General features: G+C 31.2%; 2 protein-coding genes across 3 annotated transcripts in view; both read right to left on the reverse strand.

Annotated features, from left to right (window-relative positions):
• Window positions 1-5,636: 5,636 nt before the first annotated feature.
• LOC145057135 (putative trehalose-phosphate phosphatase G) lies at window positions 5,637-10,078 on the reverse strand. 2 transcript variants are annotated; one of them, XM_079004911.1, is made up of 11 exons: window positions 9,944-10,078; window positions 8,500-8,575; window positions 7,970-8,416; window positions 7,582-7,722; window positions 7,431-7,502; window positions 7,192-7,305; window positions 6,949-7,107; window positions 6,442-6,519; window positions 6,246-6,315; window positions 6,038-6,108; window positions 5,637-5,960 (listed from the first exon to the last, which is right to left on the reverse strand). In XM_079004911.1, the coding sequence occupies exons 3-11, from the start codon at window positions 8,225-8,227 to the stop codon at window positions 5,805-5,807; spliced, it is 1,119 nt and encodes a 372-aa protein (XP_078861037.1). In that variant the 5' UTR covers window positions 8,228-8,416; window positions 8,500-8,575; window positions 9,944-10,078; the 3' UTR covers window positions 5,637-5,804. The 2 variants fall into 2 exon arrangements, with proteins under 2 accessions (XP_078861037.1, XP_078861038.1); XM_079004912.1 differs by lacking the exon at window positions 9,944-10,078 and adding an exon at window positions 8,648-8,796.
• Window positions 10,079-11,390: 1,312 nt separating this feature from the next.
• The window catches only part of LOC145060288 (uncharacterized), a 42,724-nt gene continuing 36,129 nt past the window's right edge, over window positions 11,391-17,985 (reverse strand). The window contains exon 3 of the mRNA XM_079007980.1: window positions 11,391-11,985. Within this exon, the coding sequence (XP_078864106.1) occupies window positions 11,391-11,985 (595 nt within the window). The remainder of the gene's footprint in view (window positions 11,986-17,985) is intronic.

Raw genomic sequence — 17,985 nt, forward strand, 5'->3', positions numbered from 1 at the left:
CATAAGATTGATTATGAGGAAATACTTTTGCTGACAGATTTGAAAAGATCTGATTAATATGGATATTGGTTGTGTTAATTGCATTCTCAAATTCGTAATATAATTACACCACCCCTCTTCATATTTCAAATTATGAGGAATGACAAGGAATTGTTTGAACTTTCGAGAGATATATCTATCCGTCTTAAAAGCTTTAAACACACGCACATACACACACACGTGCTATTAAATTAAGCTGTATAGGCTTAAGAAGTCTAGTTAGAGACTTATCGATGCATCGCGTAACAGAAATCTGTACTTCTATAAGAATGTCAAGAATATAGATTTCTAGTAGTCCAATTGATTTTCGGGTACATGTCAAAGCTAGTGGGAGCATAATTGTTATGCTAGTATTACATGTTAACAATACTGTTCATAGGGAACAATGTTTCCAATTTGCAAATTGCAGTGTTTGGGAATTGTTTCACTATAGTAGACTTAAGGGAGAGAGCACTGATGCTTTGTTTCGAATCTAAAGGTTTAGATCGCATAGTTTAATAGAACTTAGTCATAAACGTATATGAATATCGTGTTGAAATGGTTCAACATAAGAAATTCCATATTTGGAAATATTATAGCAAGATATTGAATAAATATCATATCCTTATAAAATATATAATGACCCGAGTCCTATATGCTTCGGATATAAGATCAATTACATATGCCATAATATTCAATTATTCTAATTTTTCAAATGCTCAGAGCATTGTGAGAAAAATCACTAGAATTTTGTGCGACTAAATTTGTTAAACAACTATCAAGAACATTCTAAGGTTATACCAAAAGACTAGTTGCTTGTGGACAATTGGAAGCATGATATTAATTTGGACGGACCATAGTGACATGATTCTAGATTGAGATGATTCTTGATCAGAATTGATGGTCATATGGGAATATGGAAATGTTTCATAATGGGAGATGGTTGAAAATTCTATATGTGAGTTAGAAACTTTAATGCAAGAGAAGTATTCAAGGAGTGTACCTTGAATTACCACCTTCATTACCATGTAATTGTTTCTAGTAACAAAGTTCCAATGGAATATTGTGTAATATCAAAGACTCAGTCTTTGAGACTTTGGAATCTTGATATCATAGGAGATTAATGCATGTTGAGTTGGAATTCCATCACATCTTGGATAGTGATAAGAATTTGGAATTATGAAATGAGCATCATTATAATAATGTCTAGTTGATCTGTTCACAAAGGAAGGTCCATAGAGAGGCATAATATGCATGTTCATAACATGGCATGACTGATGTTTAATTAAAGTGGTTAGTTAGTTACTCTAAACATTATACAATGAATAAAGTCGTAATTATTATGGTGATTAAATAATATAGATTATTCAATAATTTTGAGACCATAGTTAATCAGTTTATTATTGTGTTTCACTTTGCATGTTTTAGTTCCCGAATGATTTGATTATTCGAATTCCATAGTCGCTCATACTTTAGGAAGTAAGTAGTGAATTAAGACTGTCATGAATTGAATTTTTGATTGTCTATGGGGATTAAACATTGCAATAAGATTGCTACAATGTTCATGAATACTTAGAATAATGGGGATTTTGAGTATTCGATAAACCCACGCTCAGAGAATTACTTCATGGATTCTATCACGACTAATTGTGAGACGATAATATCTTTTATTCTTAAAACAGAGATATATGAGTTGTAATTTACAAATTGGTTGTGCATTGGTATTGCGAAAACACATCAGTAATGTGATGTCATAAAACGTAGTGTCATGCATGATTTGGTGAGTAAAAGATACAAACATATATGTCGAAGTTTATTCACTCCTTTTTCCATAACAGGAAAAGAGATATATTTTGGCCCCTCGATGATTTGTTGTCGACATCTGAAGTGCATGGCTGAGCCTAGACTGAATTGATGTGTTCAATTAGTAGTCTGAATTTAGTTGTCATAAATTAGGAAATCGAGAAACATAATCTTGGACTATGAGATTGAGTCTGATCCATGTCTCATGTCGATATGATATCTTGTAGAACAGAGGAATATTTGATCACTTATCTTAGGGAAAATGTATGATTAAATAAGAGTTTGGCAGTGGCTTTACAAATCACTCTTTGCTGTGTGGTTATACTGGTAATTGTATTTATAGACTTATCAAAGTGGGAGACTGTTGGATTAAGACGTCTAAGCTCATAACTAAATTGGTATAAAATTGCAATCAGACACAAAGTCCTTTTGGGGTTGCCCTCATAACCAGAAATAACTGAAAATGATATTAAGAGAGAGAGAGAGAGAGAGAGAGAGAAATGATTTGTTATTATATTATGTGATTAATATATTAGTTGGAATTAGATAATTGGTATGTTAATTTGTTATGCGATTAATAAAGTAACATGCGATCAATAGTTAAATAATTGATTTGTTTTATATGGTTAATAATTTAATAAGAAATTAATTAATTAATAATCAGAATTAGTCAGGGTTCTTGATGTTCATAATTTATTGCTATCAATAGAGAAAACTTGGTGTTAAATTATTTCGTCTCATGCATTGAATTATAACCTTCAAAACCCATCATAAACAATATCTAACAAATACAGATAATCATACAGATATACCAATCTAATATATCACTACATCATATCAACGTTCTATACACAAGGGTACATAGTACAATCTAGTTGGTTGACATTGGTGTCTTTGACCTACGAGTACAGCGAGGAAAACTCACCTCGAAGCCTAGAAGCTGAACTGATCACTGATCTAAATACCGACTCTACAGGTCACCTATACAATAGATAGGGACCAAGTCTTATTCTACATCTCAAAATATTCCAATTAACCTAAACTTGGTCAAAGTCAACGGTCAGGTTAACAACCTAGAAGTCCAAATCAGAGAGTCACCACATCATGGCCATCCTTTGGTCATGCCATAGCAGCGTAAGGAAAAAAGAATTAGATCCTTACCCAATCGCCACTCCATAGCAACCTAAGGCCACACCATGGGGACTGGTCTGAACAACTTAACGTGATAAGTTGTTACCCAACCATTCCAAGAGCTCCAAAGCTCAAATCTAGTCCTTCCCACGGTCTTGATGGATAAAGTTTCCAACTTTATCCATTAAGACATCACAATAAATCAAGATCTTAAACCCTAAGTCCTTAAAGGTAATTCAAGGCATGTAAACACCCATTAAACACTTAATCACTAAAGTTACTCTTCCAAAGTTTCTAGAAGGGTTTCATACACCTAATGGACCATAAAAATCATAGCTTTAAGGACATTCATGTCCAATGCAATTCTCTTCCATTTTAGGTAAAAAAACATGACAATTAAGGCTTGTTCAAGGGACCAAAACTCCAAGGATCCTTAAAGTTGGAACATATAACACTAAGATGACCAGAAGGATCCATAAAGTTGCCAACTTTATGGAATCCAACCTTCCAAACTCCCTCACCATAAAGATTAAGGGACAAAAGGGCTAGATCTAAAAGCAAGTAGCATAAAAATCGGATCTTGAGGACTTACAAAAGTCTAGAAACATGCATAAGGAGGATGGAGATAGTTGCTTGCTAAAACAAAGCTCAAGAGGCACCTTCTTCTTCTTCTTCAAAACACTACCAAACACCATAAAAGCTCAAGAGTTAGCAATAGAGGCTACGGTTTGCTTTAAGAGGCTGAGAGAGAGAGAGTGTGTGTTTGAGGCTGAGAGTAGGCAACCCTAGCCCTCATATCCCTTAAATAGGGGAATAAACCCCAAAATTAATTAGGTTTTGTCATTAAACATCGGTCATGCCGTGGTGAATAGATTGCCACACCATGGAACTTACTTAGCCTCCATGCATTTACCAGCCATGGCCACGTCATGAGACTTATTCACCACGCCGTAGCCACAATAAATTCAAAACTTGAAAAATTAATACTTTTTAAGAGAGTCATACCCGAAACTAGGCGTTACAATCCATGAATAAGATGCACAATTGATAAGCATGGACGTGCCATCTAGGTCGAAGGTGTGCCATCTAGTGTCTAGATGTGCCACCTAGGAAACAAGTGTGACACTGATGAAGCTTGATGTGCCACTATGGTGAGAGTGTGCCACTTTGGAGTCTAGATGTATCATTTGTGAATGAGGTGTGCCAACTAGAAGGAAGATGTGCCAACTTGAAGGAATGTGTGCTATTTGTGAAGAAGGAGTTCTATCTTGGAGGAAGTTGTACGATCCTTAGAGAAGGTATGTCATTCCTTGTATAAGATGTGCCATCTTGGTGCAAGGTGTGACACTTGTGTTCCTTGATGTGTCATTGTATCCCTACTGTGCCACTTATGTTGTGATGTTCACTATGATTCTCAATATTATCCAAGGGTGCTCATAGTTGAAGATGCTCAAGGATTACTGCATGATGTGCCACCATGATGCCTGATGTGCCATGATGATCTTGATGTGCCACTCTTGCATCATGATGTGCCACCGGGGATCATGATGTATAATTATGATATGCCACCAGGATGAATATTCCAGAAGCTATAACATGATAGATTGTGATTGGTTGACACCATTCATAGGCCTAAGGGATGATAGGATTGACCCATTTGGGTTTTACGTCTGATCCCTTCGGTATAAATAAGGATGCATGCTAAGTCAATTGGAGTTTCTTTTGTATCCTTAATGAGTAGATTAACTCTCTGTTGGTTGTACTTCTAATCTCTGTTTGATAACTCTGTGAATAAATTTTACTCCCCTCCTGCTCGTAGACGTAGATCGCCTTGACCGAACCACGTAAATACTGTTTTTTTGTATGCTTTTGGTTTTGCTTGTTATCCACATTACTTTCTAACAATGGTCATCAAACTTGGCAAGTGACATCAGATCTATTCTGAGCCTTGACATGCGTTGTTTGGTTTTCCTAACATCTTTAAAATTGGATTTTATAACTTTAAGATATCTCAAACTTTGTCAAAGAAAAGGTGTTAGCATATGTAAATCGAATTCATTGGGTCTTACTACATATGTTGACCTTGAACAGGGAATGTATACAAACTCCAAAAGATTTGTGACTGGGATTTCCTTTATTCTAGGGAATTCCTTAATTTCATGGAAAACCACAAACAGACAAAAGTTTCGATGTCATCAACAAATTCTTAATATAAAGGTCTTGCATCAAATACATGCAAAATTCTATAGGTCTTGAAAATTTTATTTACTATAGGAATTGATAGTTTAAGATATACTAATATTCAATAAGTCAACCATTTTTCTTGAAATGGTGTTAAAATTGTTAAAACTGATTCATCATCTTAAACAACATATATTTAATAAAATATTTAACTTCATTTTGTCATGAATTCTTTCAGCAAAACTAAATTTAGTTAATCCCTTCCATTGTTAATATTGAGGGAGGATGTTAAGAAAGGTAAATGTATCATATCGTCTTAACACCATTTGAGGACTTATTGTATTAAGATTGTTTGACTTGGTATTTTTGGTGTAGTTGACCAATGTTAAAGATAGCTTGTTTTAAGGAATAAAAGCTTAAGGGCTGATTGGATAAATTGAAGAAGTTGGAGGGTTGAGTTGTTGATTGAAGGAGTGCAAGTGTTCATGATGGACACGTGGAAAGAAGAAAATTATAAATACCATAATTTACAAACTCAAAATAAGTGAAAATTTCTATTAGGATACATACAAAACAATCAATACCATATAAAATATGAACCAATAATCAAATAAAATATCTTTTTATTTTTATCAAACTATTTCAACTTCAAAATTGAAAACCTCGTTTGATCATTTATCATTACCATAGTTTTGTTCCTTCCATGATACTAGCGATTTAAGGAAGTCTTTGACTTCCAAAGTGTCACGAAGTGACAAAAAAGCTTTGCTTTCTTTGGGTACCGAAGATACCAAAATCCCGTAACCACGTTTTCCTTCTCTTAAAACCTAACAAAAAAAACTTAATCAACAACTTAATAACACACTATTTAAAAAAATAATAAATAAATAAAATTGACTCATACCTTAAACGCATCTTCATCTGTTCTATCGTCTCCAATATAAATTGCAAGCACTTCGTCACTATTGCTTAGCCCTATTAATTCCATAATAAAATACAAAAGAAATAATAATAACAAATAAATATCATCTTACTTCACATTTCTTAATTTATTTTATAAAAAGTAGCGTATTTTTATGGTTTGTTTTATAAAAGAAAATTGAAGGACTTACCAAGTGATTGAAGTAGAAACTCGACTGCTTTCCCTTTGTCCCAATCAATAATGGGACGGACCTCTAAAACCTACGTATAATTTATAAATAAAGTTTTTATTTTTTATAAAAGCATAGAGTAAAAATAATCACATGTCCATTATTGAAATTTGAAAATGTGTTATATTTATATAAAAAAATTGGTTTTATTACTTACCTTCCGACCATGAGTTAATCTCAAACGAGGATAATCTTTCAAGACATCATGCACACGTTGTGCAATCATCGCCCAACTCTGCAACACCATAAAAAGTATAATCATTCAATTCTGTCGCTAACTGTTATGAAATAACAAGTGTTTTATAAAAAACCTGTCGTTAGTTTTATAAAATTCCATAAATTTGAGAAAAAAAAAGCAAACTATTTCAGTTCTTTTGGTAATTGTTTTATAAAGAATTGGTGGTTGATTTTATAAAAATAATTGGAGGGATTTGGATTTCAATTCATACACTAGTTTTTAAAATATAGCGACGGATTTCAGTTCCTCTGGTAATTATTTTATAAAAAAAATGTTGTTAATTTTGAATAAATTTCCGATGGATTCCAATTCGGTTGCTAATTTTGAAAAATAGCGACGGATTTTAATTCCATTGCTTATTTTAAAAAATCCGTTGCTAAATCCACTCATTTGTTAAAACTTAAAAGTAAAGTGTTAATTTCTTACCTTCTCATCTACATTACGGTAATGTACAGAAGTACAAAATTTGTGATTTTCCACAAATGCCCCTCGGATATCGTTTGTCACGTTAACAAGGATCCTAAAAACCTCATTGATCATTGGTATAAACTCTCTAGCAGGCTGGAATAAATTTACTTCCTTATCCTTCACAAGAAAACATAAGGATATTGATCTCCTCAAGAGCAATTAAAATAAGAAATCCTAAGGGTATTTTTGTCAATACAATACCTGTTTGTCAGTAGATCGAATATAGTTTGTATGGTTGATAGACATTGGGAACATGATGTCCATACCATGACTACCAGCATAAAAGAGTTCTGTTAGTCCTACTAACTCATAAACCTGAACAAAACATGTTTAACATTAAAAAATTTAATTATTTTAATGACATTTTATTATGTTAAACTTTTTTTTTCAGTGAAATGAACAATTCCATTATACCGAACACTACTATAGACTTATGATACCTTATTTCGGCTTCTTCCGCTAATAATCGCTGTTGGAAAGTACTTTGCAATGCCCTTTAAAGCAGCACGCATCTAAAAAAAGAAAGTGTGTTAGACATTTGTACAAGGTATATAAAAGAAAAGAATTGGAGAATTTGAAGTTACTACTTACATCGATTGACATAAAAGCACGATTGGGATCATCTACAATTGGTGAGAGTGTCCCATCATAATCTAAGAAGATTACTATCTTTTTGTTATTTGCACGATTTATAATATGATCAAAAGATTTGAGAGCCGATGGATACTTGAGCTTCGAGTAACAAAAAGAACAACGATAACATATTAATAAAGGGGTACATATAGAAATAGCGTTACTACTTACTATTATCAAATATAATTTTTTCTTTACTACAAACAAACCATCATTCTTATTAAAATGCAAGATAAAAAATCAAGGATTTTGTATAAAATGAATCGTTACATTCGGTGGGTTTTGGCATTTCGACAAGAATATAATAATTAATGACAAGTTTTCTAACCAAAAATTTCGTGTATACCTTCCAAGAATAATAGATAAGATCATTCTCATCAGAAGCAAGCTCATCTTCAACATCCTTCACCATCCTTTTACAAGGAGGTGAAGATGATCGCATGGCATCAAGCCAACCGTTGGATCGAACATCATCAACTTTCCCAGGCTTTTTCTTTGGAATTAAAAGCGGGAAAACACTGGAATGGAATCCTAATCTAGTCTGATTCATAGGGAGTAGAGGATCGGCAAGAACAGGAGAAGCATTTGCTGAGCTTAAATCCATTTTATGATCTCACAAGACAATTTTTTGAGATTTATGCTACAAAGTTCGAGGGTTTGATATGAAAAAACTGTGAATATATCACTCTTTTTACCCGACCCTTTTGTCAATAAAAAACCACCTTTTTAATGTTTTCTTGTCACTGGTGCTGAGTGAGTAGTCCATTGTAAACACGCTAGTTTCTGAAATGATCTGAAATACAACATCCATGGAGTTAATGATGACTAAATCTTTCTGCTTAGTTTCTTGAAATATGATTACCAAAAATGACATACCTCATTCTCAAAGCTATGCATTTACAGAATGTGCTCAAACACCATATTCAAGATCTCAAGTTTTGACTGCATATTACTAAAAAAGGAAAAAAAATGTTGTTTAGATGATTACTCACCACTTTACGAAATAGATGCAAATCTTTTTTACCTCAAGAAAGTCTCAAGAACTAAACACAAAGTCAAGGATTCCAAAAAACATGCATCAGAAGAAACAAGATTTTAACTGTTTCTATAATAAACCACTCAATGGTTATCTGATACATTGACACTAGTCACATGGACATGCATGCCCCCCATAAAGTAAGTAAAGGTGTAGTTTCTTTCATGGATCTACTGTTTTACCATATAATAAAACAATGGTAGGGGTAGGGGTCACTTACAATTTTTTCTTTATATTACTTTGCATAATGTGAGTAGTATATAAGTTGAAAGTAATATATATACTTAATTAATTGGTCACAGAAGCTCTATAATTCATAAAGCAAACACTTTTAAGAAACACATTTAAAAAATATCCAATAATGACTCATCTACACTGTGTTCTTATGCTTCATGATGTGACTTCTCAACCAAAACAAACCCCACTATTGCTCAGGTGCACTGAGAGAGATATGAAACGTCAATAAAAGTGATACAATTTTGTCATTCTGATATCGCATTTGCAAAATTTCCTTATTTTGCAATGTTTCAATTCAAATATTAGTATTTTTTTAATTCATATCTTTTTTTTAATGGTTTGAGAGTGTACATGTTGCAAATATTTGAGTAAGAAAGACCACTTGAATTTGTTTTTAGGCAAATAGGAATACTTTATTTGCATAATCAGTTAAACGATTACATCGTGTAGAGCATAAAATAATAATAATGGAATAAAAGACAGCTGTACCTTAACTAACTCAAAATAAAATAAAATAAAATAAAAATTAAGAAAACACATGTGGGTCATATTCAATTTGCATAAACCATTTGAGTAACAACTAACAAACAACCAAAGTACGCGAATACAGATTTCTTGTCCCTAAATAAGACAAAATGCAACTGGTGGAAACAATGAACATATATGGAAATTTTATTCATGCATCAAGAAACTCATTCATATTCCTTCATTTTTATTTTCCAAATTGGGATAACGCAATAGAGTACGAACTCTGCATGTATGGAAAGGATTCTTTAGAACATTGATCTCTTCGATTTCAATGTGTTAGCAACACACAACAACACTGTACTTTTTACAATACAATAAGATGAGAGCATATAAATAAGATTATTCTGTCAAAAGCAAGTACAAACATACAGAAGGCTGTACGATCTATGAATCAGATCTTCATCGAATTTCTATACATTAACTAATATCAACAAAGACAAACACATAAATATGAAGAATCTTACAAATGCGCATCACATGCCATACAAAATAATGGGAATTGAGGGGCAGCTACCATACCTGATTGGGAGGGAGGTAGCCGGTTGAAGAGCGATGAATTAGAGTAGGAAATGAATTGAGAATGAACGAAATGAAGCCCTAGAAATAGTGAGAGAGAGGGAGAAGGGAAGAGAGATAGAGAGATTGGTGAAGAGTGGTGATGGTATTTATAGAGATTGATTGGTGCAAAATAGACGTGCCAATGAAGCAAAAGTAACACTCTATTGCTTCAAATTACCTAAATTATCCTTTATTTGGTTTGGGGTGAATTTCAATTTTCTAGATATTGTTTTTTATTTCATTGGGTGTGGACAATTAGGTGTTGTTTATTTTTTTGAAAAACCAAAATGTCTGCACTCTGCAGACCATATCTGCAAGCCTCTACGGTAGAAGAGGTGGACCAAATGTCTGTATTCTGCAATAAGATGACTGTTTGTTTTTAATATCTGCAGTTGTTGAAATAAACTGATTTTTCAAACTTAATTTAATGTCATAAACTTTAAAAATGCATTTACAGCAAAAAAAGAAAGAAAAAAAACTGGTGGCCTATGTTTGTTTGTTTGTTTGTTTTTTTTTTTTAATATTATTATTTAGGTTAAAATGAGCTTTGAAGACATTTGAAGACAGTGGCCCATGTCTGCGCCAGAAAGACTTCGCGCAAACATTTTTTTTGATCTGTGCACTTCCAAAAAACAAACTCTGCGAGAGCATATGTCTGCGCGTTGTCTATGCGACGCAGACAAAAGTGGTTGCACAGATCTTCACAAAAAAACAAACAACCTCTTAGTCATAACACCGTTTTGGTGCCACGTCACCAATGATATTATAACACCAAGTGGGGAAATGATCACCATGTTACATCTTGTTATAACAAAAACTTTTTTCCACTTTATAATTTTTTTTAATTTCTTTGCGATTTTTTTTTTAAATTTAAAAAAATATATTTTAAATATAACATAATAAATAAAACATAGTGTTTAAAAATTAAAATAACATAGAAATTAAATTAAACATAAAATCCAAATTCCAAAAAAAAAAAAAAAATACAACGCTATTCGTTAAAAAAATAACATTTTCTTAAAAAACTAAACGCTATTCGTTATCTTTATCATGGGAGATATAATCCGCCAAGTCCTCTCAAAGTTGTCTGTGTTTATTTGCGTTATGAATGTCAACGATTCTATGCAAATACTCTGCTGTTGCTGGTTGAAAAATTGAACATGTTTGGGCTCCGTTGGGATATAGTATGCAATATTTCGTACTTTATCTTCTACTACCATGTTTTGCATTATGATACATGCATACATGATATATCGTAGAGCTTCTAAATCTAATGGTCGTGCTACATGCGCAACTATATGCCACTTCGCCTTCAACACTCCAAAAGTACGTTCCACATCCGCATGTGTTCCTTCTTGTCTTCACTTAAATAAATTGTCTCTTTCTTCAACCGGGTGTCGGAATGCCTTCACGAATGTGGATACTGAGGATATATTCCATCTATAAGGTAATATTCATATTTGTATTCGTTTCCATTCACCATGAAAGGAGCACCTGGGGTCTTTCCATTCAAAAGATCGTTGAATATTGGCGTCTGATCAAGAACGTTGACGTCATTGTTGGAACCCGCAACCCCAAAAAATGCATGCCAAATCCATAAATCTTGAGAAACAACAGCCTCTAAAACCAACAAAGGCGATTCGTGATAACCACTTGCGTATTGCCCTTTCCATGCTACCGGACAATTTTTCCATTTCCAATGTGTGCAATCAATGCTTCCGATCATTCCGGGAAACCCATGACGTTCTTCATGCACCGCATATAATTCTTGCAAATAATGTAACGAAAGTTTCCGCAAATACACGTCTCCAAATGTTGCAACGACACCCCTTGACAATGTATACAAACTCTCCCTTGTGGTTCTTTCGGACATTCTCATATAGTCGTCCATGGTGTCGGGTGACTCCCCCATAACCATCAAAAGAATGGCTGTAACACATTTCTGCAATGTTGTAAACCCTCGTCTACCTCTAGCATCATATCTCAATTGAAAAAATTCATACCTAAACATAAATTAACCACAGTTTAAAAATATAGTACATTTGTTATAAAATTAAAGAAACATGTAGTACATTGGTATTTATTTTGTCTAAAAGTATAGTAAAGAAGCGATATCGGTTTTCCAAGGTGTTGGCGATCCGTAGGAACACATTTCTACTCAAACAAAATATTCTTTTGAAGTTCTTCGACCCGTATACACAATTATCCGCAAAGTAATCGCGATATAGATGTTCTTGTCCTTCCTCGCGATTTATGTTTAACATTGCACGTCTTGTTAGTAGCGGGGCTGGGTCTGGTTGTAGCAGGTGGTTAGTGTAATAATGATACATCATCCTGAAGAAAATATCGTCATCGGAATTATCGGACGAGTCGAAAGGGTCCTTTTTTTTGAAGATAATTGAAATTATGTATAGAGAATGAGAGAAATTGTGTAAAATTTTTTATAAACGTTATATATTTTATAGGATAAATGAAATTTTTTTAATAGTTATTTTTAAAAAAAATACCTATCGGCAATGGTTAGTTAATGGGAAAAGTTTGAAATTTGCTCATTTCTTCCGGCTGTGACGCCAACGAGATACGCTCTTAATGGGCAAAAATGAGGGGGGGGGGGTGTTCCCCCCCGTTACCATGCCGTTATGGCGTTCCACGTCACCATAACGAGCACGAGATGTGTCCACACCGTCTCGTCTTATTTTGTTTTGATTTTTGATCCTGAATCAAATTGAAATATTATTTTTTTTCTAGTGTGGCTTCCTTTTACTTTATTTTTATTTTTTATTTATATTTTTATAAAAACTAGAGATTGTATAGCCCCCACTCCGTCGGGGGTAAAGGTGAGCAACCAAAATTAACCACAAAAACCGCATAAACTGCAAACGATAAACCACAACTGCAATAAAAACCGATAGTGAAGTTTTCAGTTTTTTAAAAACCGCAAATTTACGGTGCGGTGCAGTTATTAGTTTTCAAAAACTACAAAAAAACCGCACCACGTCATATATATTATATACAATGTTTTTGTTAAATATTAAAAATAAAACAAGTTTCATAGATGAAAAAACGATACAATTTTAGAGGACAAAAATATTGGTGTTTTGTTATGTTTAACTTTGGAAAATGGTGAATTTTCAAAATTTTAAGATATTTATTGTTAATTACTAGTGATTTCACGTTTTTAAGAGATTAGTTGTTTGTAATTTAAGTTAATTGTCTTATATATATATATATATATATATATATATATATATATATATATATATATATATATATATATATATATATATATTACAAGTAATATGTTTGGACTTTTAAACCATTTGAACTCTAAACTGCAGTTAAAAATCATACAAAATAACCGCATCAAATCCATGCGGTTAATAACCGAAACACAAAAAAAAAAAAAAAGACCAAACAAACAAACCGCACCGCAAAAATAACTGTCTAACCGCACCAAGCGGTTTTGAAAATAAATTAACCACATTTTCAGTTAGTGGTGAGGTTTTGGACAATAACCGCACTTTCACCCCTGTCCGGGAGTGCAAGCAACGGTTGTTTGGTTTGTTTTTGTTATTCTTTTGAAGCTTCATGATTCTACAGACGGTGAAATGGGGATGAAGAAAAGAAAATGACAGAAGAGGTCCAATAAAGAAGGGAAAGTATGTATAGGGCTGCAGTTAAAAGAAAAAATGTAAAAAAAACAAGAGAAGACATTATCAAAATAGGGGCTGCAAACGATAGTTACTAAAATGTGGTGAGAAAATCGTGAACTTCATAAATAATACTGTTGTTAAGAACCTTTCATTATATATATATATATATATATATATATATATATATATATATATATATATATATATATATATATATATATATATATATATATATATATATATACTATCTTATAAAAGAAATCTCATTATTTCTAAAAATAGATTGCATATAATAATATTATTTTTTTAAGACGTTCAAATCATTAAGCTAATAGTACAAGTAGTCATCAATAAAATAATATTAAATTTTAACCTGTGTTTTGAATCCTTATATTTCTCAACAAATTCTATCTCCTTCCCTAAATTTCGGATAATTCAAAATTTGCAACCATCATAAAATACATGTTGATTCAAATATCCCTCCTGCAGATGGCTCTTTCTTAACAGGTTTTTATTTTAATCCTTACTTGTAATTGATTTCATCATTTTTAACTTTTTGTATTTTTATCTTATAAATATATTGGGTGAAGGTTTTATTATATCATGTTTGTTCCTAAAAAGGTTTTTACTATGTTTCTTTAATGTGTTGACTTTGCAGGTTCAAAGAACTCAACCACGAGGGTCAGTTAGAACATTGTATTATCATTAGTTTGTATATTTTGGCATCTTACTTTTGCAATAAAGAACGGTTAAACACAAGATTTGACATGATTAAGGTAGTTTGTATATTTATCATCTTGTTTAGTCTAAAAATGAAACATTTTTCATCATTAGTCCTTATAATATCAAGTTTCATCACATGGACTTTCTGATTACGGTGATTATTGTCCTTATTATAAGGTTCTATATAGATTTTGTTCAATATTTTAAGGTTTCGAGAACCTAAATCAATATGAATCCTTAAATTACATACCATCGTTGAAAATGTTTTAATTTGTGACCAAACTTTGTTTAAAATCACAATGAACAGGTTGACACATGAGTATTTTGACATTCTCAAAGGCCTATTTATCGACTTTTGAATCACAACACCTGATATTCCTAAAGGTTTATTTTTATAAACTATTATTTATATATTTTAGCATTTACTTAGTAGGACATTAAATTAATAAAGGAATTAAGGAAAACGAAAAAAAGAGGACGATAAACAGTACAAGTGGTTCGGGTATGTATAAGTGGAAGTAATAACCATTTTGGGGGTGTTTGGCAAAAAAAGCTTATTGCTTATTAGTTTATTAGCTTATAAGTTAATAAGTAAGTGTAGGGTAACTTATGAAAAAATGACGTATTAGAGGTTCCCCACCGGAATAAGTTATTTTAATCCAAACAATTTTTTAACTTATAGTGATGTGGAACCTAATAAGTTGTTTTAAAAAAGCTTAGTCAAACACCCCCTTAATATGATATAGTAATGCTCTTGAAAAATAGATGTCATTTAATATTCATTTCTTGAAGTGAACGCAAAATGGTTTAACTCTAAAGATATCAAATTATTCGCCGCCCGCTGTTTTGCGCGGGTAGACGGCTAGTGTGTATATATATATATATATATATATATATATATATATATATATATATATATATATATGAATGAGGATATAGAATATGTGGCTGTTAGGTACCTAGTGTTAGATATAGAACCATTAAAATTTCCAAATTAATTATGATTTACTCTTAGCATTCTTCCTAAACTCACGCATCATTGCTCCACCCGATATACTAAAACTTAATAATATCAAGAAAAATACAAAGTAGTAAAACAAATAAGATACATGCTAAAGTTTTAGGGAAACTATATCATTATTGAAAAGATTTAAACGTGTGAACGCTACAATTCATTTCAATGTCTATAAATTGTGGAGTTTAGTTGTTAATCTCCATGATCTTTTTTTTTTTGAGATGTGAATATAATTGTTGAGATTCAAGAAGTATACGTAAAATTAAAATGTAAATTATGTTTAAACGGTGAGTGTATTACAATTAATACAATTTGAGAGTAACAGTAAGAAATTAGTTTTTCTAAATGAGAAATTAGGAAACGATTTGGTCTAAACAAAAAGTAGGAAACTATATTTTTTTTAAGTTTAGAATTTATGTCAAAACTATGTAGTTTAGAAGCAAAATGAGGTAGTATTATATATATATATATATATATATATATATATATATATATATATATATATATATATATATATATATATATATATATATTCAATTGAGAAAAAAAAGGTTGAGAATGAGAGAATCATTCTCAGCCAATCATTTATTTTTGCCGCAAAATCCTCCAACGTACCGGCGGAAATGAGAAACGAATGCACATGTGTTTTCCAACATAACATATTTCCTTAAACTATGCTAATCATTACCTTAATATATACAAAAACATAGTTTTTTCGTTTTTTTTTAATTTTTATAAGCTATTTTTATCAAAAAATGATTTTAAATATACAAAAATTCATGATTTTTTATTCTCTACAAATAGACACAATATTGATATAGTTTTAAGATAAAATAAAAAATTTATTTTTTTTATATTTTCAGCTATCGTTATTCATAAGTGAATAAAAATGAATCAAGTTTTTACTACAGTACATTCGTTATTCAGTTATGAATAAAAACTATGATTTTTTTTTTTTTTTTTTTTTTTTTTTTTTTTTTTTTTTTTTTTTTACAATTTAAGTATCATTCATATATGAATATAACATATAATAAACATAGTATATTCATATTTAAGTATTAGACGATGCATTCACTTATGAATATTACATAGTATATTCACTTGTGAATATTAGATGATATATTCACTTATGAATATTAGATAATATTTTTATATCGGAATATTACATAGTATTACATGGTATATCACATGTGAATATTACATAGCATATTCATTTGTGAATATTATATGATATATTCATTTATGAATATTACACAGTATATTCACATATGAATATTATACAGTATATTCACATATGAATATTACAAGGTATTTTCACAAATATATATAATTTTTATATGTTATTCATATATGAATAACATATAGACTTGCATATTTGTTTTTTTGTTTTAATAATCATATACTGAGAAAACATATTCATATATGAAGATAACGTGGTAATTTAGTTCATGCATTTCATCAAACAGTTGGAGTGCATACAATTTAACTTTTTATAAAAATGTTAAAAACATGATATTTTGACCATTTAAATCTTATAAAAGAGTAGATTGATAGAGAATTATATGAAATTTTTCAAAAAAAAAAAAACGATTTGATATTTTTCTAACCTCAGTTTTCAAGTTTTATTTGATAATCGATGTTGAATGAATGATATGAAGTGGATTTTTGTTGATTATCGATGATGCTGATCTAATAACGCTGGAAGTATAATTAATCATAGATGTTGAAGATCTGATCGTATTCAAGCACAATTGAAGGTTGAATTAAAAGAACCAAAAACGAATTTTTGTTGTTAACTGTTGAATCATGTTGATTATTGACGAAGATCGATGATTGATTAGCACTGGATGATGTTGATGATGGTTTAATTGAAGGAATTTAGATGATGAACGATGAATGGGTTTGAACTACAAATACGTATTTGAGATTGAAGGTTGTTCTCATATTTACAACTTTGCCACCGTGTCTTTTTATGCTTGAATAAAATGAGTGGCTGAGAATGATTCCCCTATTCTCAACCTTTTTTATTTTCTCAATTGAACCCACCTCTTTCTCTCTCTCTCTCTCTCTCTCTCTCTCTCTCTATATATATATATATATATATATATATATATATATATATATATATATATATATATATATATATCATGGTTGCAGAAATTGGGATTAATTGGCGATTAATCATAGATTAATCGTTTGGCGTTCTCCAACCATCAAGGATTAGGGCATTAATCGGAAATTTATGATTAATCGGGTTTGGCGGCATTAATCGGCCTTGGTGGGATTAATTGGTCAACAAAAGTCAACAAAAGTAAAACAAGTCGAAAAAAGTCAAAAAAAGTAAAAAAAACAGTCAAAAAAAGGTCAAAATTTTTTTAATAAAATTCAAAAAACCAACTTCTCTTTTTTTACTCCAAAATTTTCAAATATTATACCAAAATGTTTATATATCCGTATTTCCAAATTTCCAAATTACAATTTTTCTTAATTTCTAATTTTGAAGTACTAGGTTTTCTTAAGATATATTAATATTTAATTAATTTTAATATTTTATTAATAATCTATGGTCCCGATTAATCCCCGCCAAGACCGATTAATCCCTTAACACGAGT

This window comes from Lactuca serriola, chromosome 6 (assembly GCF_051521515.1).
Source record: "Lactuca serriola cultivar US96UC23 chromosome 6, Lser_US96UC23_V15, whole genome shotgun sequence".
NCBI lineage: Eukaryota > Viridiplantae > Streptophyta > Magnoliopsida > Asterales > Asteraceae > Lactuca > Lactuca serriola.